General features: G+C 42.2%; 1 protein-coding gene across 4 annotated transcripts in view; it reads right to left on the bottom strand.

Moving 5' to 3' along the window:
* Window positions 1-1,353: 1,353 nt before the first annotated feature.
* stra6 (signaling receptor and transporter of retinol STRA6) overlaps window positions 1,354-26,206 on the bottom strand; it is a 43,356-nt gene continuing 18,503 nt past the window's right edge. For 2 of the 4 annotated variants that reach the window (XM_068015491.1, XM_068015490.1), the window contains exons 5-18: window positions 22,594-22,733; window positions 21,723-21,889; window positions 20,064-20,189; window positions 17,521-17,588; window positions 17,031-17,107; window positions 15,446-15,507; window positions 14,229-14,391; window positions 12,936-13,011; window positions 12,260-12,393; window positions 11,345-11,462; window positions 8,979-9,080; window positions 6,238-6,401; window positions 4,853-4,990; window positions 1,354-3,710 (exon numbers count right to left, since the gene is read on the bottom strand). In XM_068015491.1, the coding sequence (XP_067871592.1) occupies window positions 3,472-3,710; window positions 4,853-4,990; window positions 6,238-6,401; window positions 8,979-9,080; window positions 11,345-11,462; window positions 12,260-12,393; window positions 12,936-13,011; window positions 14,229-14,391; window positions 15,446-15,507; window positions 17,031-17,107; window positions 17,521-17,588; window positions 20,064-20,189; window positions 21,723-21,889; window positions 22,594-22,733 (1,774 nt within the window). In that variant the 3' untranslated portion in view covers window positions 1,354-3,471. The remainder of the gene's footprint in view (window positions 3,711-4,852; window positions 4,991-6,237; window positions 6,402-8,978; window positions 9,081-11,344; window positions 11,463-12,259; window positions 12,394-12,935; window positions 13,012-14,228; window positions 14,392-15,445; window positions 15,508-17,030; window positions 17,108-17,520; window positions 17,589-20,063; window positions 20,190-21,722; window positions 21,890-22,593; window positions 22,734-26,206) is intronic. The other 2 variants (XM_068015493.1, XM_068015494.1) reach the window with 2 other exon arrangements.

Raw genomic sequence — 26,206 nt, 5'->3', positions numbered from 1 at the left:
TTAGTGTAGGATTAGTATAAATGGGTGGTTAATGGTCAGCACAGACTCGGTGGGCCGAAGGACCTGTTTCAGTGCTGTATCTCTAAATCGAAAATCTAAATAATGGGATATGAGGATAGTGTGGGGGGGGAAAAAGGCATTGAAGTGGAAGATCAGCCATGATCGTATTGAATGGCCCACTCCTGCTCCCATGTTCTTTCAGGTATGGTAATTTGTTTACAGCTCACTGATCATCACAGGTGAAGAACCTAGGAACTTGTCCTTACTTCCAGCCAAGAGCTAAGGTTTCTGCTACTTCTCCTGCAGAAAGACGCAGCAGGCAGTTGAATGGACGCAGCCCAAAGTGACCTTCGGACATTTTTCCTCGACGTGTATGGTCTTTGTTCTCGGTACCAAGGATGGGCACATAGGACGTCATAAATGAAACATGTATAGTGAGCGTATGTGTCTCAAATACAGATTCACTGTGCTACAAGTCTATCATGTGTGACTCTATCCAGTCACTGTACTACAGCTGATGGAAGATTGACAGTTGTCTATTTAGCAATGTTATATTCTGGGCTTTTCTGGAAATTTTAGCCTCCTTGTACCAATTTGAGGAAATGTCACTGGGTTCAGGTAGCAAGAGCAACATGTCATTTCCATATAAATAGATTTTAAAAATTTCCACAAGGTTTCAAATGCAGCTGGTCAGATCAATCAGAATTAAATTATTCAAGAAGGATCTTGGAGAGCTGGGGCTGCCTCTCGTGACAAGGGGGGTTGGGGGTGGAGGGCTAGGAAGAGGAAGAGTGCAAATAGGAAGTTTCCATTTCAATCACCAGAACACATCTTCCTCCATGTACAACTTCTTGTTGGTTAAAAAGGAGTACTTTACACTGGAGGTTTAAAACTAACTCAACAGGGCTCAGCAGTACTAGTTGTGTTTCCTGTTTTGTACAGTCAGTAGTGTTGGGCACAGGCTAATCCCATCACAACACTCATCACTAAAACCAAAAATCAATAGCCAGTAGCTTCAAACAATGGCTGTAAAATCCTAGTTACTGGTCCTTGCAAACCCATGTGTGCCCCTAGACTGGAGCTCCTGTTTTATTGCTATGAAATGATTGACAAGCACCATGATTTGAGGCAGGCACCTTCACTAATACCATCCCCTCTGAATAATTACATATGCCAGTGTTTTGGGATCACTTCTCAAATCCTAGCTGCTGGGTGAAGAACCTGACTACAGTAGCTGGGTGCAATTTAAAAAAAAAAAGAGCATGCATTCAAATACCAGAAAGTGTGCGAGTCCTTGTCGGACATGAAAAAAGAAATCACTCAGTTTAAGAAAAGTCTGAAATCAGCTTAAGCTTCATCGTAATGGTCATATTTTATAAACAGTGAAAGCATAAAACAGCAACATGGTAAAATACATCTATGTCATTAAAAGAGGACCCACTTCTCACAAGGTAAAGTGGTAATAAGTCAGTGCATGTTTTAAAAGGCACCTTTGGACACTTGACTCATTGGAAACAACATTGGCATTTGACATTAGTAGGGCAAAGATGATTAAAACACAGTTGAACAATCCAGTCCAAGGTTAATGCTAATCTTACGAGGACAAGGACCTCAAACGTTTTTGACTGCAAGGATAGGGGGAGCAAGCAATAGGGTGTACATTAAAAAGGAAACATGTCTTTTACAAATCTTCAAAGTTTCAAAAGGCATTTACCAGTTCTATATTAGAGATGTGTGTTGAAATAACAGGTCAAGGCACCATCGACCTCAAACAACATTGTACATGGTAGAATTGCATGGCCAAAAGAACCTAAAGATGATCAGGTGGCCCCACCTGTTATATGGCAAATAAACTAACCAGCTTTAACTCAAAACTCTTCCATGCTTGCCACAAAAGTTCAGTATCAAACCCTACATTATTGGAATCTCATGGATGCAAGTATTCAGATTCCAACTTTTATCATTACTTGCACAAGTAGCACTATCACTTGCAAATTTCAGAATCGAAGAACCTGGTTCCCTTCACTCACTCATGTAGGGCTTCATATATTAACATTACCACGCAAAAGTTTCTTTGAAGAGGCAGCATACTGGAAGGGATATGTCAACCACTTCAATAACTATGCTATTGACTTTATTTTGCACACTAGAATGACTCACGGGTCAATTCCCATACAAAGCGAGGTTCCTCAAATATGCTCGAAACATTGGAAGCAGAGAGTCATACGGACCGGTGGATCTCAGCAATGTCTTGGTACCAGGTTCTCTTTCTTGCAAAAGTTAGCTATCTACCAAACCTCAACTGCAAACAGCACCGTGGCATTTTGTGTAAATTTAAAAGTAACATCTTAACCCTCGCACCTCTGTTTGAATCTAGCCATCATCTCAGCAAGGGACATCTCTGACTGCGATGATTCCCAAAATGTACCAAGTGATGGGTTCTGGTGTCTGCTGAGCACCTACAGTGGTAAGTATTCAGACTAGTGATCAGTAAGCTCGGTGATAAACAGCCAGATTGCTCATCTTCATTTCCAAATTAAAACCCATCTCCAATTCTCTCGACATGAGAGCAGGATATTCCTGGAAAAATGTTCTGTGGATGAGCTGTAACTACATTGCAGTAGCACTGATCACAAGCAATAAAGATTTAGAAAAAATCAGTAACCTCTTAGTCATGAGATTACTGGTGTAAATCGTGCAGGAGAAAGTGCAATTAAATTAAACAAATTTGAAAAACTCGGTGAAAATATGGCGTTAAAATTTTCTATAACGCTTGGCATTTTAAAAACAAGTTTCAAAAAAACTTTGCACATTATCTTGTCAGTTCCTAACCCAGTAAACCCAATGTATAAAAGCTAAAGGAAATGCAGAATTGATTTCTGCCCCCCCCCCCCAGATTCTTACATCTGTAGTACAGAAGAGTTTTCATTTAAAAGATATTTACCCATTGTAATGATTGAAGACACTTGGGAGACCTGATGCATCTCGGAGTGAAAACGACACCCAATTATATAGCTCTCCATAAAGTGAGTAGTTATCTCAGTAGCTGTTTGTAAACAAACATCCAAACCAGCCCACATCACCATTAGTAACAAAGTCCAATAGCTAGAAAGGCAAGTAAACAATACTAGAAAGATGTAACCACTAAAAAAAATGATCCCTAGTACTGACATAGGTTAGTTCTCGAATACCAGTTGTTCTCTAAATATACAAGATGGGAGAGTGTTGGTGAGGAGGAGGAAGAAGATTCAGCAACTTGCCCCAAACAGCTACCGAGTGGCCATTGTCTGCAACTATAATGTGACCTTTGACATAGCAAAGTCTAAGAGGAACATATGACCAAATGTTGCAACAGGAAGTAATGTGTGTAGACAGGAAGTGTGCAACCAATGCAAGAGATTTTTTTAAAAAACTGTATAGATACATGACTGACCTGCTAGTCTACATTAGTTGCATCAACAAGGAACTCAGTTACACAGGATCATGCACCTTTTCACACAGTTCAGATTTAACAGGAACTGTGCTGAATTTGGAAGAACTTTTCAGTTCCCCATTTGTAGCTACGTCAGTAGGCGAGCAAACCGCGGACTTCCTGTAGCTAACCAACGAAGGATTGTTCAGGAGGGTGTACATCAAGCACCATCTTGCCAGAGCTCGTTTGGACTTTGTCGTCTTTGTAAATTTCTGACTGGGCACCAACTGAATTCCTGCTAGTAGCATAAAAGTAAAACCTACATCACAACGGTTCACGGAGGTTAGAAAGCCCTCATATGCAACATGCAATGAAAAACGTACAGCAGTTTAGGAAGTACGATTGGGTGAAGCCTAGGGAGTTTCTGTGCAGTACAAGTGGAGGAGCTGGGAGATGCAAAATTGCGGTGCTACAGCACCACCAGTGATGGGAGATTGCAATTACAGTGTGACAAGTTTACATTATAATGAAGGACACAGGAATTTACAACAGAAATAAGTGTAGATACAAAATTTAATACATGTGCCTTTCCATAGCTTGGGATCTAGAGATACAGGTGGGCATCCAGTTGTAAATTTTACAATGCTATGGATTAAAGTGGCCACTAAGCAGATTGAAAATTGGTGCTGGGAGATGGATGACTCCCAGCACCAAGAGTAAAACAATTCTCGTACTGACATTGGGTATTTAAAAGCCCAATAACTGCTGTGCAACTCCAAACTGCATTACTTTGTTTATTAACTTACTTACCTACTGCTGTGGCTGAGATGGGTTTTTTGGAGCAGAGTGGAGCTAATTTTCCTCTGCATCTGAGAAGTCTTGACTGTTTGTTTGTATCAAGCACAGTATGTGTGTGTGGGGTTCCGAACTCACCAGAAATTAAGGCTTAATCTCCAGGACATTGGTATGAAACACCCAGGAGAAAAATCAAAAGGGGTATCAATAAAGTGTGACTTTTCTTCCTCTTGTTTTATTAGTTATAAAAATATTGGCAACAGGAGTGAAGCATCATCCAAATCGGTGTGATTGAGAGCTTTCCAATTGGTGTGAAAAGTGGATTGCTCAAGGATTGGCTGTGCCAAGCAACCAATGATGTGTGTGTTAGGGGAGGGGGGAAGGGAGCTGGAGGTCATGTCATGAAACCTCCAGGAATATGTCCCAGCAGAGTTGGCAACCCCCAACTGTGCACCTGAAATATGAAGAGAGTGTTCCAGTGTCCAGGAATAACATTCCTCCCTTTGATGAGCACAAGAAAAAGTAAACACATCTGTGCATTCAATTTCTCCATTAAATTCTAAACTTCAACTTTTCAAAATAAAAAACAAACCTCCCAATTAGATTTTCAACCTCTTTCTTTCCACTAAACGATCAATCACTGACCTTCTTCCACAGATTTGCTTTTATCACTGCTGATTATCTCAGAGCATTGGGATTGGAGTAGGAGAAAGCAAAAAGCTTTCATCACTGGATGGGACTGACTAGCCTCCACCTCCAGGAAGCCAGAGTAACAGCGATAGCCTGAAGAAAGAGAAAGAGAGTGATTTTCATTGCAGCATTTATTGCTGGTTCCTAGCTATTAAACAAAAACATGTTCACCCATGGATGCATAGATGCAATCCTCGCTCCGAATGCAGGGATGGAGAGAAACATGGAATATAGCTCTTCCCATCTCCTAATGATCACTAGAAGGAGGTCACTCGCCAAAACTTGGTTGGGGAGAAGGCACTATACTGAAATTTGTACAACAGAACAACTCCACACTAGTAGACAGACAGTCATATACGGAAGGAACACAGGCTATAATGGGAATTCCCATGCTGTCAACATGCCCTCTTGTAGGATTATAATATTCTGTTTTCCCACCCCTCCCCCCATACAAATGGTAGAGTTAGTAAATGTGTTGCCTAGTGTGGTACTGAGGCAAACAGACCAGGAAGACCCCACCTCATAATAGAGTTGACAGCGCACACTTAACACATTTTAAAAAAAAAAGTCATTTGGACAAGGGCAGCAATGGTCAGCACCTGTAGAACCACACAACAGCCAGTACCTTCAGAAACCGGGAGAAATCAGAATTCATTTCTGAAACATTAGCTGTGGTGTTGCACATGGACTTCATTCTTCAGAGTAGTAGAGTTAAACGGGCAGGCTATATGGGTCAGGATGCACAGACATTATTCAGTCCCCATTATAAAGTCATGAATTCTGTTCTGATTACTTTGATCTTGAATTATTTGTTAAATTGCAAAAATGTGCCGTTCGGAAGCGGAGGAGTAAAGTTGGTTGGAGCCCAGGGAATTCTCTGTAGGACAGGCAAAAGGAGTTGAGAGATGCTACGTTGTTTTCCCACCGAGTTCCAGGATAATTGCAGTGATAGATCACCAACATTTTGCAAAAGAAATACAAATCTTTTCCAAGAGAACAGAGTGATAACTTGAAAACAGTAGCACCACAGTCTCATTTATATCATTATTTGGTGTTCAAAAGTAATGGAGACAGAAAATAAAACACAAGAAGTTTGGAATGATAAAGTTTTTACAGCTTGGTCTCTGTTGCATCAGGAATTTGGCAAGAATATTTGGCCAAATGTTTGCAAGCTCAAAAACACTTCCAAGACCAGTTTTGTTCTATGCAAAATCACAAGCCTTTGTGTACAGCTTTAAAAATAAACACATTTACAGGCCCACAGTACATTAGAGAGTTACTGATGCAGGTTGAACTAAAGAATGACGCTAGACAACATGAAAACAGCTTGAGAGAGTTACCTGGGTCAAAAAACTCCACCCCACGATTTATAAGGCCAAGGTCCAATCGACTAAAATGAACAATGTTGTACAGAGCTGTAAAAACCACTCTCCACACACCAGCAATCACCCCGACCAGGACATTGAAGGTGAAAAACAGATACGTGAAGATGTACAGGCTTCGTCTACAGGGGAAGAGGAAGTTAACACACTCAGATACATTGCGCACACACCATCTCTCTAGGTACTGAATTTCTTTCCCAGCTTTTTAAATACAGGCAGACTGGATATTCATGAATGAAAATGTTGGGTCAGCATTTAGAACGATCTAGAACGATGCCTGCAGCGTATTGATGAAAGATGTAAAAAGTTGAGTACCAGTCATGAGCTGGCTCCTGGGGTTTCATAGCCATTGTTGGGAGGGTGCAGAGAGTACAGAAAGAAACGCATACATTGCAAGTGCTGCCTGGGTTGGATCAGAGTAACTGGCTTTGGAAAGATCTCCGAGCCCGGGGAGTCAGCTTTCACACACCTCAAGCTATAATGTGTTGAAAGGGCTCAATTCAACTTGGAGCAGGATTGTAGAGTGCAACCAGTCAAGTTAACGGGCATTCAAGTCTCGTCTTCCTTTTATTCCTCATCCCCTCCAAGCAGTGCCATCCACTGCCAGGACATCCCAATTAAACTATTCTGGACAATGGAGAAAGTACGCCACCACATAAAATAGACATTTCTAGTCAGTTATCCTGGGGTGGAGGAAAACGCACACAGTGGGGATTGCATTTTCCAACTAGTGCACTCCCTATTCAAGTACAGAGCACACACTCACATTAAACTCCTATGTTCATAAGAAAAAAAAACAGCATTAATAAAACACTCCAGAGGGATTTAGTATTGAACATGTTGGGCTGAACTTTGAGCCCTCGTGGTGGGGGTGGGGGCGGGGGGGGGGGGGGGTGGAAAAAGAGGGGGCCGGGAAAATTCTTCCAGGAGAGCCCCGCCACAACCTCCGACGCAGAGAAGGCCCCACCAAGTTTTAACCGGCAGCAGGGCCTCAGTGCAGCATCCCCCGCCGCTCAACAGCAGGGCCTTCATTTAAATATTAAAATGAAGTAAAATAAATGCAAAATTAACCTACCCTGTCCTGGCGGCCATTTGGAATTCCGAGGCGTAACACTGGTGGGAGTGGGGGGAAAATGGCGGTTAAGGTTGTTAAAGATCGGGGTGGTGGGGGGGGAGAAAGAGATTGGGATCTGCATTAAAAAAAAAGTTTGTGGGGTGCAATATTGCAGTGTTTGAGGGACGTTTGATTTAAGAATCTTCCTCTTTCTCAACCATACCTTACATCTCAAATCACTTTACAGCAGGTTAAGTACTTTTATCAAAGTGTAGTCACTGTCATAGTGTGGGAAACACGGCAGTCAATTTGCACACAGAAAGCTCCCACAAACATTATTATATAGGTATATAAAATTATGAGAGGCATTGATAGGGTAGATAGCCAGAGTCTGTTTCCAATGGTAGGGGTGACTGAAACTAGAGGGCATAGATTTACGAGGCATCTGGACAGGTACTTGAATGAGCAAGGCATAGAGGGATATGGAATTAATGCAGGCAGGTGGGATTAGTATAGATAGGCATTATGGTCGGCATGGACGCAGTGGGCCGAAGGGCCTGTTTCTATGCTGTATGACTCCATGACTCTATTGTGACAGCTGAGCAAAATCCGTCTTTATTTGTAAAATGGGGCCATTCGAATTTTAAATTTACCAACAACAATTTTCTTCCCCTCCTCAAATTCCCAGCACTTCAGGGCCAATTAATATATTTGAATCCTACAGAATCGAAGGATTTATTTGGCCAATTGTGCCTGCACTGTCTCTTTGAAGGAATTAATTGTATAGCTCGATCAGCCACTTCTTGCTGATAGCAAAACCCTGCAGATTTTTTCCTATTCAAATATTTATCCAATTGCTCTTTGAAAATTACTATTGAATCGGATTCCACCGCCCTCTTGCATTCCAGATAACTCCGAGAACCTATGTTGTTTCGACATTTTGCAACATATTCCTGTCAGCTGGGAGAGGAGAGAGGGAAACAGGAAACATGTTAAGCACGGGAGAAGGGCATCTAGTTTACAGGTTTCCCTCTTGTGTGATAATGCTCAAATCCAGAGCAATTCTCAACGCTACCTCGGGGAGTAGATAACGGACAGACTAAAAATAAAAAAAAAGGAACTTGCATTTATGTGGCGCTTTACTTAACCTCAGGACATCCCAAAAAGCTTTTACAGCCAAATGAAGCACTTTCAAAAAGTGCAGTCATTGTAATATTGGAAGCACAGCAAGATCCCACAAACAGCAACGTGATAATGACCGTGCAATCTGTTTCTGTGATGTCAATGGAGGGATAAATATTGGCCAGGACACCAGGTAGAACAACCCCAGTCTTATTCAAATAGTGCCATGGGATCTTTTACATTCATCCAGCATGGCAAACAGCTTAAAGTTTCATCCAAAGCCAGCACCTCTGATAGTACTGAGAGAGCACTGCACTACACTACACTGGGAGTGCCAGCCTAGATTTTGTGCTAAAGTCTCCAGAGTGGGACAAACTCCCAACTTTGTGGCTCAGAGGCTACCCACTGAGCCACAGATAACAAATGCCATTAATACAGTACCAATCAACTAAAAAAGTTTAAAAAAACCTCAAAGCCCAGGAATTTATAGAATACTTCCACAATTGATCAAAACTTCCTGTACCTATTAGTGATGCTCAAGTGTTTCCCATCCTTCTGGAGGAACAGCAATCGAGCTAGCAAGTGTTGAATCAACATGACCAGAATCAATGTTAACCAGAAAGGCCTTTGAGAGAGAGAGAGAGAGAGAGAAAATAAAAAAACAATTGAAAATCCTGAGAGATTATTATACATACAAAATCACCCTTATTACAAAGATCCATCCAAAAATGAATCAAATGAACCCAGACCTGGGGACAAGTTCAGTCGGGGCTTTATGGAATTGACAAAAGGCCAACTTATACACTAATAAAAATGTACATTCAGAACTGGATTTCAAGAGAAGACGTTGCCTAGAATTAGTATTTAACTGTTTCTCCTCCAGAATAGTGGGAAGATGGAATAAAAGTAGGGGGATCGAGCTTAGGAGCCACGAGGTCATGCTGCAGCTGTACAGAACTCTAGTGCGGCCGCACCTGGAGTATTGCGTGCAGTTCTGGTCACCGCATTATAGGAAGGATGTGGAAGCTTTGGAAAAGGTGCAGAGGAGATTTACTAGGATGTTGCCTGGTATGGAGGGAAGGTCTTACGAGGAAAGGCTGAGGGACTTGAGGTTGTTTTCGTTAGAGAGAAGGAGGAGAAGAGGTGACTTAATAGAGACATATAAGATAATCAGAGGGCTGGACAGGGTGGATAGTGAGAGCCTTTTTCCTCGGATGGTGATGGCAAACACGAGGGGACATAGCTTTAAGTTGAGGGGTGATAGATATAGGACAGATGTCAGAGGTAGTTTCTTTACACAGAGAGTAGTAGGGGCGTGGAAAGCCCTGCCTGCAACAGTAGTAGACTCGCCAACTTTAAGGGCATTTAAGTGGTCATTGGATGGACATATGGATGAAAATGGAATAGTGTAGGTCAGATGGTTTCACAGATCGGCGCAACATCGAGGGCCGAAGGGCCTGTACTGCGCTGTAATGTTCTATGTTCTAAAGTCTTATCTGCCTTGGTTGCTGTGTTTGGGCAGCTTCAATTTAAAAAGGACTCCGTTTTTAAACTTCCTACATTTTGGTGCAAAATTTAGAGCTTGGTTGCTCAGAAAGACTGAGCATTAGGAGCAAATGCAGTGTCCGCTCCGGAGAAGGCACTTCTTTTGAAGGCTCGGGGGTTGATTTGCAGCATCTGTTGGGAGATTTACTCAGGCTCCAGTCTACTAGAAGGGTTAAATTATGGGGGCAGGTTGCATAGAGTATAGAAGATTAACAGATGATCTAACGGGAGCTGTTTAAGATGACTAAAGAAGTTAATACAGATGGAGAGAAACCATTTCCTCTTGGGTGGGGGGGGGGGGGGTGTGGGGGAAGAATCTCCAGAACAAGGGGGCATAACCTTAAAATAAGAGCCAGGCCATTCAGGTGTGATGATAGGAAGCAATTCTCCACACAAAAGGCTAGTGGAAATCTGGAACTCTCTCCCCCAGAAAGCTGTTGAGGGCGAGGGAGTCAATTGAAAATTTTTTAAATGGAGATTGATAGGTTTATTCGGCAAGGGTATCAAGGGTTACGGAATGAAGGCTGGCAGCTGGAGATCAGCCATGATCTAACTGAATGGTGGAGCTGGCTCAAGGGCTGAATGGCTTGTTCCTACAAAAGGTCGTAAAAAAGCAGAGGGACAATTCAGTGATTCAGTCCTTCCAGCCAGGATTTGTATCAAGAGGAAGTACAGGTTTGGAAATTGCAAGCCCACAGCTCAGGATTTTTGTCCATTGGTGTCTCTCTCCTTCGGCAATCAGTGTGGATTGGATCATGGAATTTCTCCTTTAAAAAACAGGAAAATGAACACAGCACTCGGGCATAAGATGGGTAACTAAGTGAAATTTGTATCCAGTACTCCAATTACCAGCTGAGGAAGTTCATGAGCATGTCCTACACTCTCAGCGACCTTCACCTTTTGAGTGGAGAGAAGGGACGGTGGGCCCTGAAAGGTTGGTCAAGTGAAGTTATGCGAGACTTTGCTTTCAGTGTATCTTTGTCTGTCACGTCAGTTGATACCCTACAGAGAAAAAGGGTCAACAGGACCCCCAGAGAATAAAAAAGGCGTTTTGCCAGCGACAAAATCAGGAGCAAAGCCCAGATACTAGAGCCGAGTTTAGTTTAGTTTCGAGATACAGCACTGAAACAGGCCCTTCGGCCCACCGAGCCTGTGCCGACCACCAACCACCCATTTATACTAATCCTACACTAATCCCATATTCCTACCACATCCCCACCTGTCCCTATATTTCCCTACCACCTACCTATACTAGGGGCAGTTTAAAAAAAAACAGGAGCGTTGCTTCACGACTTACTCCTTTGAGCGGCAAGAAATTGGAAAGTTTCTGCTCATTACACTCACCACATGTTCTTCAGGATCCTGAAGATAAGCAGATTCCGTCCGTAGAGAATGGGGACGACAACAAGAAAGGCAAATAGTAGGAAACATATGAAGAATACCAGCTGCTGAATGAAGAGGCCTAAATGGGAGATTCACAAGAATGAGGTGGCAATATTTGATAGCAAGTTCAGTCCCAGCCATAATATCGAAGAGCATCCACAATGTACTGAGAGGCTACCTACTACATGGCCAATTGTCTTGACTCCAGAATCATTTTAAGTACTTCAAATTAGTCTTGAAGTTACCCAGTGCAAACAATGTATAATTCCTATCACTGCTATTGTAACAGGGATCATTTTAAAACCCTTTGCTATAATAGCAGACAAAGAAATTATACACTAATGAGTTAAACACATAAAAGCTAATCTGTGCACTACACAATTTCATGGCCAAAAAGAGATTTTAAAAACTGGCTCATTTAAAGTCTTGCGACAAAACAGGTCTCAAAATGATCGGAATCCTCCAAATAATTCATATATAGAAAAAGTAATGCATTTATGGGGAAGCTAGGCAAGAACATGAGGGAAAAGGGAACAGAAGGATATGTTAATAGGGCTCGAAGTAGTAGGGTTGGGAGGAGGCTCATGTGGAGCATAAAATGCCAGCATAGACCAGTTGGGCCGAATGGTCTGTGCTGTAAAATTCTATGTAAAATTTATATCTGAAGGAGGAGGGAAATTGCAAACCTTCAGTGGACTCCCACCTCCTGAAAAGATGACGACAATTTACCGAGTGACACTACGGGATTATAAAAATGTATCCATTCTATCGTTGCGCTCGTCTCCCACCCAGAACCTCTACAGGCAAACATATTCCACTAGCAAACACAGAACCAGAAATCAAAAACCAGTATTAAAGTGGTCCATCACTAGTTACCTAAACAGATGTACGCAGCCTGGTAACTGGTGAAGCTCATCCAGCAGACAATGGCAGAGCGCGAGGGTCTGATGTGCCTCTTCCGGTTGAAGACTTTTTGTGTGTCTCCTCTATGCAGAGCCTGCAGGTTGTCCCTGTACCAGGGCAAAGGTCAAGTGAGCAGGAAGTTAGGCTGAATAGTGTTCAACTACCAATATACAGAGATACTCAATAACAAAAAAAATACAATAGGCTCATCATTGTCCAACCACTTCTAGAACACCTTTAACTAGTAAAATATTACAAGTTGTGTTAAAAATATAAAATTCCAAAACCATTATATGATAAAAAGCCCATGAACTAGATGCAGATCAATAGGAAATATAAAATAAAACGGATCCGCAATTAGGAGGGATGGTGGTTTGGGGGGGTGGGGGGGGGGGGGGGTGTGATGAGGGGAGCGTGGAGGGGATCTCTACTGGAACCTCAAGAATGTTCGGCACATGTCTTGTCTTATTTAAAAAGTAAATTGAAATATTAGTAATCAGCACCAGTCTGCTGCACATAAAATCTTACAGTAAAAAAGGCTTATTAAAACAAAATCAGGCAGATTTCCTGCTCACCGATTACAAAACAGCCAGAAAACCTGCATCACCAGGTGGGGTGACAGAATCTGAAGTCTTATTTTTGAAGTTACCTGTGTAAAACCATTGACCTCATTAATGTAGAAAGAGTGAGGAAACAGGACACACCAACTGCAGACACATAACAGACTGTTGGGGAAAAAAGAAATTAATTATTTTCCATTGCACCATTCTGATATTACACAAAACAACCTTTACAGTGCGGAAGGAGGCCATTCAGCCCCATCATGTCGGCACTGGCTCTCTGAATGAGAGATTCTCCTAATGCCATCCCCCAGCAACCCTGCACATTCTTTCTTTTCAGATAAGGAGTCGAATTCCCTTTTGAATGCCTCGATGAATCTGCCTCTTCAATCTGCACTTGCCAAAATCCTAAGTGTCAAGAGAGGCACATGGATTGCAATTTAGATTAGATTAGATGATTAGATTAGATATACAGCACTGAAACAGGCCCTTCGGCCCACCGAGTCTGTGCCGAACATCAACCACCCATTTTTTTTTTAATACTAATCCTACACTAATCCCATATTCCCAACAAACATCCCCACCTGTCCCTATATTTCCCTACCACCTACCTATACTAGTGACAATTTATAATGGCCAATTTACCTATCAACCTGCAAGTCTTTTGGCTTGTGGGAGGAAACCGGAGCACCCGGAGAAAACCCACGCAGACACAGGGAGAACTTGCAAACTCCACACAGACAATACCCGGAATCGAACCCGGGTCCCTGGAGCTGTGAGGCTGCGGTGCTAACCACTGCGCCACTGTGCCGCCCAAACTCAGGAGATAAACTTCCCACCTCTCCACACCCCTCCCAACACACAAAAACTGCTTGGCATTATATTTGGTCCATTGTCCAAGCTGTGAAGGAACAAACAAGGAAGTCCAAATAATAAAAAAGACAAACTGGCATGCTGGTGGTCTTGGAACAATTAAGAAACCCCCTCAGAGCTAAACACTCAAATCTACCATCCATGAAATCAGTTTTTAGAAACCTTCTGAAGAATATAGCTCAGTCAATTTAACTTCTGGACAGGTCAAGCTTTTTTTTTTCTGTATATAGAGGATTGAGAATTCGGACACTGCCCTCCACCTCATTGTGTTAGAATTAAGCAATCAATTGGATCCAGACTAGAGCAAGCCAGTCTAAAGAGCAGTGATCTGAATATTCATCATAATAAGATAATATTTTCTATCCATTGATGCCAGATTATTAGGAACTCGCACCTTTCCTAGCTGCAGCAAGACTCCAACAAATTTTACTGGTGGTGGAGGGAGATTGGTCGTCCTTTTTTTTAAATATATGAAAAGAAACCAAACTGAATAGCAGTCAAGCTGGTACCTTCCAAAATCCAAAAGTAATATTTGACAATATTGAGAACTTCATTCCTATTTTCTGAAAGATTGATGCCAAATCCTTCAAGTATGTAGGATATCTCCTCTCGGAGTCCAGCCCGCATCTTCTGTAGAGTGGGGACAACATCCACTACAAGCAAAAGGGCAAACTGTAGGGGGAAAAACACCGGCAGGAGTATTTAAAATTAGGTCAAAACAAAAATAAAAACCTGGAAATCTGAAGCAAGAAATGGAATAGATCAAACAAGTAGTTTAAAAAAAAAAGACATCACAGGTTAAAGTTACCGGTTGAGATGTAATATTTGAACAAGCCACAACCTTAATCTTTCACATAGTGACTGACCCAATGTACATTCCCAGGAATGGACGTACATGGCTACATTTAACAACTTGTATTTATACGGTGCTTCTCAGTGTCGTCACTGTTGCAGTGTAGAAAATGCGGCAGCCAATTTCTTTTGCACAGCAAGCTCCCACAAACAGCAATGTGATAATGACCAGATAATCTGTTTTAATGATGAATATTGGTAGGACAGCAGGGAAAGCTCCCATGCTTAAAGGCCATGGGGATCTTGAACGTCCATCGGAGAGGAAAGGATTCACCATTTCATCGGAGACAATACAGCCTGGATTTTTGTGCTCAAATCACTGGTGTCATGCAAGTTCATACCCTCCAACAATCCCAAATTCTTGCAACCCTGTCATGGGTTCAAATGATGAGGCTCTTTTGTCCATTGATCTCATCCTGCCACAATACCAACTGTACCATCTTCCCATTGCAGCACTTAATTGTTTAAAAGGTCTAATGTGATGGTCTCCATGTCAGGTTTGGTGAGATGCGTACACAAACAAACAAACAATTAATAAATGACAGTTTCTTTTTCACAAAGGGAAGAGTTTTTCCAAACCATACATGGCACAAACAAACACTCATAAATTGTCCTTTTCCTGTACTCAAAAGTCAAGCATAAAATAGGTTGTTCACATAAATGCCTCATATTTTCCTTAGGATGGCAGGAAAGGCTCTACCAACACTGAATATTACCTCATGGCCTTGAAATTAAGCATAGGGACCAGACTTGGATTTCAGCTAGTTGAAATATCAGTCATTTCTGAATACACAGCAGAAAGATATCAGATTATGACAGATGAATATGAAGTTGGTGATGTAGATTCAAGATCCACTTTTGAATCAATAGTTACCTGGTAGATAGAAATAATTGCCACAGTCATCGACACAACGAGTTTTGTTGGAATTCTGAATCCTGCATAAAAAATAAGTTGATGGTTTCAACAAAAAAAAAAAATAACAAAGACTGAGCACCTAAGTTTGCTTCCACTAATTCAGGGGTATTCAAATATCAAGTATGAAAATATCATTACTTGTGTAAGCTCTTTGCTTGAGAGTTTCTAAATGGTCAGGGCCAGTGACCTTGAGCTAGATGGTGCTACTGCTGGGGAAAACGACTCAATATTACTGACACAGAGAAACACACACAAAAAAAAAAGCTGGGAATCAGTCAGAATTACAGGGCCAAATGAGAGATAGCCAAGATTTCACATAACACCTCAGATTTGTGTTTTATTCATTTCTGGGATGTGGGCTTCGCTGGCCAGGCTAGCATTTATTGTCCATCCCTAATTGCCCATGAGAAGGTGATGGTGAGCTGCCTTCTTGAACCGTTGCAGTCCTTGGGGTGTAGGTAAACCAAACACTGCTGTTGGGAAGGGAGTTCCAGGATCTTGACCCAGCGACAGTGAAGGAACGGCGATATAGTTCCAAGTCAGGATGGTGCGTGACTTGGAGGGGAACTTGCAGGTGGTGGTGTTCCCATGTATTTGCTGCCCTTGTCCTGCGAGGTGGTAGAGGTCACTGGTTTGGAAGGTGCCGTCGAAGGAGCCTTGGTGCGTTGCTGCAGTGCATCTTGTAGATGGTACACACTGCTGCCACTGTGCATTGGTGGTGGAGGGAGTGAGTGAATGTTTGAGGATGGTGTGCCAATCAAGCGGGCTGCTTTGTCCTGGATGGTGTGGAGCTTCTTGTGTTGTTGCAGCTGCACCCATCCAGGCAAGTAGAGAGTATTCCATCACACTCCTGATTTGTGCCTTGTAGATGGTGGACAGGCCTTGGGGAATCAGGAAGTATGATTCCCCGGCAGAAAATTAGGACACCCCTAGGACTGTAAATCTCTAGGTTTTAAAACCAATACAGGTCAGCTAGTCTAGACTTCTAGCAAAAGAATCTTGGTGTCCAGAGTTCTCCCCCATCCCCTCCTTCAAAGGGGAAGACTACTTTGTAAAACCAATAGCTCTCCCGGGCAAGTTGTAATTAGGTGTTCAAAGTTATGAAGGGGTTTGATTAAATAAATGAGAAACTAATTCCACTGGATGGAGGGTTAGTAACTAAAGGACACAAATTTAAGATAATTGACAAAAGAAGCAGAGAGAAGAGGAGATGATTTCTTTGAAATTAACACAGCAGTTTGTTATGATCTGGAATGCCGTGCCCGGAAGGGCCCCGGAAGCAGATTCAACAGGAACTTTTAAAAAAGGGTAAAAGGAAAAATTTCCCAAGCTATGTGACTAATTGGATAGCTCTTGCAAAGGAGCTAGCACAGGCACAATGGCCTCCTGCTTTGCTGTATGATTCTAGGAGACGAAGGAGAGGCCATTGAAGAAAAACATGTTCAGTCATCTGTGTTCTTATAGAAGCAGAGATGGAGCAGTCTAATCCAGATAGTTTGTGAAATGGTTTGAATACACCAACTCCAGCTTTAAGAGGGCTTACCTTCTACTGGCACATAGATGTACGATCGGATCAAGGTCTCTATCCTGGATGACAGGCTTGGCTTATCTGTGCTGGCACTAAAGCGGGGACGGGGGCAGAGAATTAAACAAAGCTCTCGGTTTATTTCTTAAGTCCCAAAACACCATTACATCTGAATTGTTATTAAAACACAGGTTCCCATAATAGGTCAGAGGGTCAACGCCCAGTTTGAGTCAGCTGATCCCAGCCAAGGTGGTGGCCAGGATGTTGTAATTAGCTTCAGTGCTCCCTGGCCTGAAAGGAGAGAAAGGCCAGGTGTTTTTACTGCCATTTGCTGGTGAGTGACCCTTGCAGGAAAGTGAATGCAGGTGGGGATAGGACCAGCGGTGAAGACACCCGCAGTCGAGCAGTCAGCTGACATTAGCCAATTGGACTAGATGCGACTGGGGCAAGGGTCTAGTGAAACTGGAGCCAGTCAAAAGTCAGACATACAGAAAAGTAATTTGCTAACCTGTTTCTGGATGGTTTCTTTCTTAGTAAAATCTTTAGGTAATCCGTGTAATATTTATCAACCGGACACTGAGGAAGAAACCAGAGTTTTGGTGAGGGATAACCACACAGTTTCAGCGGCAGCACATCCCCAACACTCGCAATGGATCAATCAGCACTTGATGTTGGGTGAATCTGAACCCCAGTCACACTGGCGGATTTGCTGTACCTTTAACTGTGACGTGAGCAGGCAGCGGAACTGCCAGTTGTTTTCTTATACTGGAGTGAGGCATGGGGTAAATCAATTAAAAACAGGAAGTATGGGCAGATAGGTCTCACGGTTCACAGACCCTCACTAGGCTGACTTATTAAAATATAGCTGCTGGTAAAAAAAAACTTCAAGAATGAGATCCCAGCTTGTAACCAGCACCCGGTAAGCTGGTTTTCTGACTAAATGTAGTCATTATGGAATTCAGACTTCTTGTTTCTTTGTCTTAATAGACCATTCTTTGCATTGTGTACATTTGGGCCACTTTCTGCAATGGATGTGATGGAGGAAAGTGGACCAAATGGAACTACATTTTAGCTCTGGGACCTAGCCTTCAAACCAGTTACCTGGTCAAACCTACTTAATATTCCCCCACCTTGCAGACCAGACTCAATCCCGCTCAGACTGCTGGAGATACAAGTCTGAAAATTTGGCACCTACTGGTAATGTCACTTGGGGTAAATTATGGGCTAGCAGCAAATGCTAAAAATGCCACATTAGGGCATTAGCAGGTGAGCTTCAGAGGTTGGTGTGGAGTAGAGGGCCTTTGAAACTTAATTTACTTTGAGAGTTGTCTTGAATTCAATTGCCCAATGGGCAAAACTGTGAACTAAAATAAGGCAATGAGTGCCATCTGTTGTATGTATGTGTTCAGTTTGCTGTTGCAAGTATATCCTGAAACATTAAAAAAAAAAGTGAGAGCCCTGGGTTTTATAGACAATTGCTTTCCATATAAAAAAAAATCAATAGGGTATCTCCACATCCAACAATACTATACCTGACCTGGGTGGCCAGAATGAAACAAGTGTTTCAATCGCCAATATCCCTCATTGGTGATGAACACACAAGCATCATTTGTTTACAGCAGGAGAGACTCTTCAGAATGAATCAGGGATGTAAACTGACCCTGACCTTGCCAGGTAAACAAAAATGACAAATCAAGTGTTTTGGAAAAATAAACTTGGATTTAATACAACACAAACCAATTCCGAACCATTGGGAATCTCAGAAATGGACGACCGTTAATATATAGGTATCAATGAAGCTTAGAACCTTTTCCTCGTACAATTTCTATCCAAATTATCCACGTGTCCTTACTTCAACACCCAAACATCGGAAAGTGCAATTCTAATGGATAGAAGGCACCTATGAGTTTACAACAAAAGTGTTTTGTTTTTTTTAAAAAAAGGGTTGTGTTATACAGTAAACTAGATTACTACAACACAAGAGTACATCAATGCAAGTCTTCAGGAATAGAAGACACAAGTAAAAAAGGGAAAAAGATCCTGCTGACAGGACCAGCGCAGGCCAAAGAAATGCAGCCTATTTAGTTTGTCCATTAAGTCTGGTTATCAAACATCTTGTTTTTAAAAGGAGTTCAAACAAGGGATACAATGAATCCACTTTCAGCTGTTTAAGTACACGTGGAAATCTTCATTGAGCCAGTGGTTTACTAACAGACAGCAGACAAAATGAACTTCACCCATTGTTATCATGAGGAGCGCAGAGATTAAATGAGTTGTTACAGAAATCAGATTGCCACCTAAAGCAGACCAGGATTAACCAGATATCCATCATCAAAAGCCATAGAAATCAAGGACAGAATACACAAACTATACTTGCAGAGGTTTTGAATGCTCACAAGCTCATCCTGGTCTCTTGGAGTGGAGATCGTCACTTTGACTCATGTCCCACATGGGTTTACCATCAAGTGTTAAACTGGAAAAGTCACTTGGCCCATTCGCACCAATATTAGCAGATACAATCTGCATTCTCGCCATCTCTTAACACGCTTCCAAAAAAATCTCCCAAGAGAATGCAATCTGAACAAAGCTCAAACTCTTAAGCAGCCAAATCTGCAAACTTCCTCCAGGTAATGCACTTTAGTTTAAAATAATTATCCCCTCCAACACTGAACCAAACACCATCAATCCCATTTATCATGCAGCTCCTTTGTAAAATAAACAAAACACTCAGAATTCATATCACTTAAGGCTATTATTCATCAACCATCATCGGAAAATAATTTCTATGAATTTCACATGGGGAGAAAATAGATTTAATTTGTATTTACTTCCTCTAATTGGGATCACAATTTAAGAGTAAAAATGTTAAGATCTAATTTAAAATCAGTGGTCTACAGGCAATGGAAACAGGCAGCCTCAGACACTGCTCTCTATAAATCAGAAAGATAATTGAGCCATCTTAATTCATCCCATTCAGAAAGATCTACAGATGCCAACACTCTAGTATCCAATTGGTTCTTGAAGGACTCCGGGGTTAAATTTGACACTTACCTGATGCGAGGGCTGATTTTGCCAAGTCTCACCATTCCTTACCAGCAACACAAGATAAACGAGACTTAGAAACGCCAGGCATAAAAGCTGGGGCAGACTTCTCAGTAGCGAATAGTATTTGTACAACTGGGCAGCCAAACAAAAAAAAAAAACACATTAAATACTTGTTGCAACATTACGTGAACCTCTTGCGTCATCCTCAGATAGTGTTCCCTCCAGGGAACTACTCAACTTTCATTCATTTCTGTTATCCACGTCCATCTCCCAACCAGAAAAAGACTTGCATTTAGATAGCACCTTTCACAACCTCCGGATGGTCCAAAGTGCTTTACAACAACCAATTAAAGACTTTGGAAGTTTAGTCACTGTTGGAAAGCAGGAAATGCAGAAATTTCCACACAGCAAGCATCCACAAAAAAACAATGACATAAATAACTAGCTGTTGGTTGAGGGATAAATATTGGACAGGACAATTGAGAGACTCCCCTACTCTTCAAAAAGTAATGCTGTTGGATCTTTCACATCCACCCGAGAGGGCAAATGGAGCCTCGGTCTGAAAAATGAGAACTCTGACAGTGTAGCATTCCCTCAGTATTGCCCCGGGAGTGTCAGCCTAGATTTAGTGCTCAACTCTCGAGTGGGATGTGAGCCCATAACTTTCTGAGTCAAGAAGCGAGAACGTTAACTTCTGAGCCACAGCAGACATATAACCCGGCCGCTTGTGGAGACTCAGGCTTCAACACAGCTAATTCAGAGGAAAGACCTGATCAAAAGATATCAGCTCCTGAATTTGGATCGCTACAGCATAGACATAATAGTAACTACTAAATGGAGGGCAATGAGGTTTAGTCCCACAGCCTTGAATCACATTGACTGGTCACGTTCCAGTAACATCAAAGAAGGGCACCTAGATAGCGAGCTTTGTGACAAACACAACATTCCACCCATTGAGTGGGAAGTGAAGCAGGACTTGAAACTATAACTGATTAAATAGCAACACTGATCATCTTTCAGTGAGAAACTGACGAGGCCAATAAGTAGGAGTTGCCAAGTCTCCAGGACACTGCTATAAGCAAAACCCCAGGAAAAAAAAACAGGGACATTAAAAACACACTTTCTTTGTACATTAGTTATTAAAATATTGGAAATAGTGATTATCCAATTGGGTAATTAAGAGCCTGTTTGCCTTTCAATTGGCTTGGGAAGGCGATGTGCCCAAGGATGGCCATATTGGGTAACCAATGGCAAGGGAGTGGGGTCGGGCAGTAGGAAGTCAGGTGATGAAACCTCCTGGATTAGAGAGAGTTGGCAACCCCAACAATAAGGGGCTCGGAGTATAAAAAGCATGTCTGAGCATATCTTGGGATGGATGGTCCCTTGTTACATTCAGAGCTAATATTTGGAAAAAAATAATTAAAAGCTTGCTTTGCAATCAAGACAAAAGCAGATTGGGAAGAGATTTACTGGTCAGTTCTCAGCATTCAGGGGCAGAAGGAGCTGTTTTTTTCCCCCCAGATAACAAGAGAAAAGGATCATTGTACTGGGTTTCTACAAATCATTTCAAGCTGCAACAATAGTGATACTGTTTGTGTAATAATTGGAGTTAGAACAAATCTCTGATTAAAACTTAAGACAGTTGCATAAGCAAAACAGAATTACCTTGGATGATAAAGGACATTCAACTTTCTGCCAAATGAGAACACCACAATGCAGCCAGGATAGAAGGCCACCGAGCAGGTAACCTACTTTGCTCTTGACTGTTGCACATGCAAGTAGGGGATAGTATAGGGCTGGATAGTAAAGCAAAGCAGTGATCTTCCAGTACTCTTTAGGAAAAAAAAAAGGATAAAGAGTGCAAGTCTGGTTAGACCACAGTACTAAATAAGACTAAACTCATAAGCTCTTCTACATATTATTGATTACAATATTTCCTGTCTAAAGATGTCAATTTTTGATCACTCTTTTAACATTGACATTGTTTAATTACAGTAATAGTCCAATTTACAGCAAACATTTAGTATTCAATGTTCATTAACTGCTGCCATCTTATCAAAAGGCCACAACCAGGATACCCACCAGTAGTCGTCCAGTGTGTTGGTTGAGGTTTAGTTTATACCCTGTGTCCCTTACACCAAACTAGATTTGTATGCATAACTTTACAGTAAAATTGCTTGATTAGCAGGCCAATCTCTTTCTAAAATTATGAAAGATAATTTTTTAAAAAAAATATTGGAGTGCAGGTCCCTATTCTCCATTAAATAGCCAGTTGGCAAACTGGAATTCACAATCTGTTGTGGCAAATTAACACTTGGTCACTGAAAATCCTTGTTCTAACAGAACTGACCCAAGACAAAAAAAAAAGTTACTTCATTGCATTTCCTATCTTGGGCACTGAAGTCTTTCCTAGTTGTTACTTTCAAAGGGTTCCATTAAAGTCATGGGGCAACTGATCTTCAGTCCTGGTTTGCTTATCCCCCGCTCTGGAGGAGTTTCTCACCTTGAAGTTCAAAGCAAATTTTTATCTATTTACCTTTGGTCTCCTGTGTAGATTCCGTGATGAAGGGTAAAGGATGGTCATCAAGAACCACAACACACAGGGAACAAAAGAGCACACCAAACACGGCAGCAGCAATTCCTCTATGGTAGTCATGTTCAAGGAAACCAACTGGACTGTAAATACAGAGCATTTTCCTCATATTAAAATAAAATGAAGGAAAAGGATTACTGAATGTGACTTTGATCCGCATTAAAAGTACTCTGATCAATAAGACACTGATTAGTACACAAGGGTGAAAGGAAGAGAAGGATTGTTGATATGGAGATGTAAATGGGAGCAGTATATGAGAGAGAGAAATTAATAGTGACCTATTCATAAATGCTGCCTAATCCATTGCAACCACCATTTATATAGTATCTTGAGCAATAGTAAAAATGCCCAAGACATTTCACAGGAGCATTACCAAACAAAAATCTGACAACGAGCCACTGAGGAGCCATGAGGGCAGGGAACCAAACTTTTGGTTAACGAGGTGGGTTTTAAGGAGAGTCTTAGCGGAGGGGGGGGGGGGGGGGGAAAAGAGAGAGGGCAGAGAGGTTTGGAGATGGAATGTTAGAGCTTAGGTAGCTAAAGGCATAGCTACCAATGGAAATTGGGGGATGTGCAAGAGGCCAGAATTGAAGGAGTGTAGACCTGGGAGGGTTGTAGGAGGTTACAGATATAGGGAGGGGCTCATTTTAAGGCTACATTTATGCTGATCTGCAGCCTGTTCTGTGGAGTGTTGGAGCAGGAATGGAAGTTTAACTAGAGTCAAGTCTCCAGAATGGAACAATGCAAAACCCAAAGAGGAAACCTCACATAACTTAAGGTTGGTAACACTGTGTCATGTGCAGCTCCAGTTTAGTCAGGTGTAGATTAAAAATAAGCATTCAAGCAGCTGTTGAACCTCAAAGAACAGTACAGCACAGGAACAGGCCATTCGGCCCTCCAAGCCTGCGCCGATCTTGATGCCTTTCTAAACTAAAACCTTCTGCACTTCCAGGGACCGTATCCCTCTATTCCCATCCTATTCATGTATTTGTCAAGATGCCTCTTAACCGTTGCTATCGTACTTGCTTCGATCACCTCCCCCGGCAGCAATTTCAAGGCACTCACCACCCTGTGTAAAAAAACTTGCATCGCACATCTCCTCTAAACTTTACCCCTCGCACCTTAAACCTATGTCCCCTAGTAACTGACTCTTCCACCCTGGGAAAAAAGCTTCTGACTATCCACCCTGTTCATGCCGCTCATAACTTTGTAAACCTCTATCATGCGCCCCTCCACCTCCGTCGTTCCAGTGAAAACAATCCGTGTTTTTCCAACCTCTCCTCATAGCTAATGCCCTCCAGCCCAGGCAACATCCTAGTAAACCTCTTCTGTACCCTCTACATCCTTCTGGTAGTGTGGCGACCAGAATTGTACGCAATATTCCAAGCGTGGCCTAACTAAGGTTCTGTACAGCTGCAGCATGACTTGCCCATTTTTATACTCTATGCCCCGACCGATGAAGGCAAGCATGCCATATGCCTTCTTGACTACCTTATCCACCTGAGTTTCCACTTTCAGTGACCTGTGGACCAGTACGCCCAGATCTCTCTGCCTGTCAATACTCCTAAGGGTTCTGCCATTTACTGTATACCTCCCACTTGCATTAGACCTTCCAAAATGCATTACCTCACATTGTTCCGGATTAAACTCCATCTGCCATTTCTCCGCCCAAGTCTCCAACCGATCTATATCCTGCTGTATCCTCTGACAATCCTAATCACTGTCCGCAACTCCACCAACCTTTGTGTCGTCCGCAAACTTATCAAACCAGCTACATTTTCCTCCAAATCATTTATATATACTACAAAGAGCAAAGGTCCCAGCACTGATCCCTGTGGAACACCACTAGTCACAGCCCTCCATTCAGAAAAGCACCCTCCCACTGCTACCCTCTGTCTTCTCCTGTAACCTGACATTTAACAGACATAAAATTAATAATCTTGAAAATATATTAAAAAAAGTGACCAGAGGTGCAAATCATTGTTAGTTACCATTAGGTCAGAAACAAAATGGGACACAAGGAATTAAGTCAAGAACAAACTGGACAGATAGATAGTTCTGTACAGACATTACAATTATTATATACGGGGCAGAGCCACACATACAAGGTACAGTATAATTATTTGTGAAATGAATAAGTTTTCCAGTACAGAAGACAATAAGCAACTGACAAATCGGACACAAAAGCAAAAAATACTACAGACGCTGGAAATCTGAAAGAAAAATGACAGAACATGCTGGAAATACTCAGCATGTCTGGAAGCATCTGTGGAGCGTTACGAAAATAAAACCTCTTGTACTAAAATCTTAAGACTTCGGTGTGTTTTAAAAACTGAAATAAGGATTTTCAATGGACTTGCAAATAGCTGGAATTTTTGTTTTTTTGACTTTGTATGCAATAATAGGACAGCAAGTAGTTTCAAGGAAGCTAGCCAGAGGTTTGACCTCCTCAAAAGCAACACTTTGAAATGACAGTGGAGACTCTGTGTCTGGTCACGTGATCAGCTCAGGAAGGCCTTTTGCTTTCACTTAAAAACCAGTGCGTTGGACAAAGAGCAGGCATTTTGAAACTTAGACCTGACCTGCCTGGGGATTGGAGAAAAAGACCTCGGTCTGTAAAGGAGACTTGCATCTCTTGAAAAGAAATCCTGCATTTGAAAGGTTGCAGATTCCTATCGCCTCCTGTCTCTGAAGAATTCCTGTATCCAATGAGATTCCTGTTGCCTCCTGCGATTTGGGAAATCCTGGAACCTGAACAAAGGTTCTACTGCTGCCCTGCTGTTGTGAGTCCCGAGCAGAACCGTTACTGCAACCCTGCTGAAAGACCTGCGATGCCTGCTGCAAGACCTGCGATGCCTGCTGCAGTCGAATTGCCTTGAATGCCTACCCAAAGACTGTTCAACTTCACCTGGAGAGACTGTGGCATCTGACTATTTGACTCTGACACCTCACCGTACCAAAAACATCCTGTCAGAACGGGATGAACTGATCATTTTTACTATTCCTTCTATTCCCAAGAAACAACTGTAAACCAAAATCCTTTTTCCCTAGTTAAGAATATTCTTTTTGAATGTGTGTGTGCAGAAGGACTAAGGAGCTTTTCATTACAGACAGACAGATTTCTTCTTCTTTGGCCTCCTTGTCTCGAGAGACAATGGTAAGCACCCGGAGGTGGTCAGTGGTTTGTGAAGCAGCGCTTGGAGTGGCTATAAAGGCCAATTCTAGAGTGACAGGCTCTTCCACAGGTGCTGCAGATAAAATTGGTTATCGAGGCTGTTACACAGTTGGCTCTCCCCTTGCGCTTCTGTCTTTTTTCCTGCCAACTGCTAAGTCTCTTCGACTCGCCTCTCTGTAGCCCCGCATTTATGGCTGCCCGCCAGCTCTGGCGATCGCTGGCAACTGACTCCCATGACTTGTGATCAATGTCACAGGATTTCACATCACGTTTGCAGACGTCTTTAAAGCGGAGACATGGACGGCCGGTGGGTCTGATGCCAGTGACGAGCTCGCTGTACAATGTGTCCTTGGGGATCCTGCCATCTTCCATGCGGCTCAC

This window comes from Heterodontus francisci, chromosome 35 (assembly GCF_036365525.1).
Source record: "Heterodontus francisci isolate sHetFra1 chromosome 35, sHetFra1.hap1, whole genome shotgun sequence".
Taxonomy (NCBI): domain Eukaryota; kingdom Metazoa; phylum Chordata; class Chondrichthyes; order Heterodontiformes; family Heterodontidae; genus Heterodontus; species Heterodontus francisci.
This window is presented reverse-complemented; position numbering and strand designations above follow the sequence as displayed.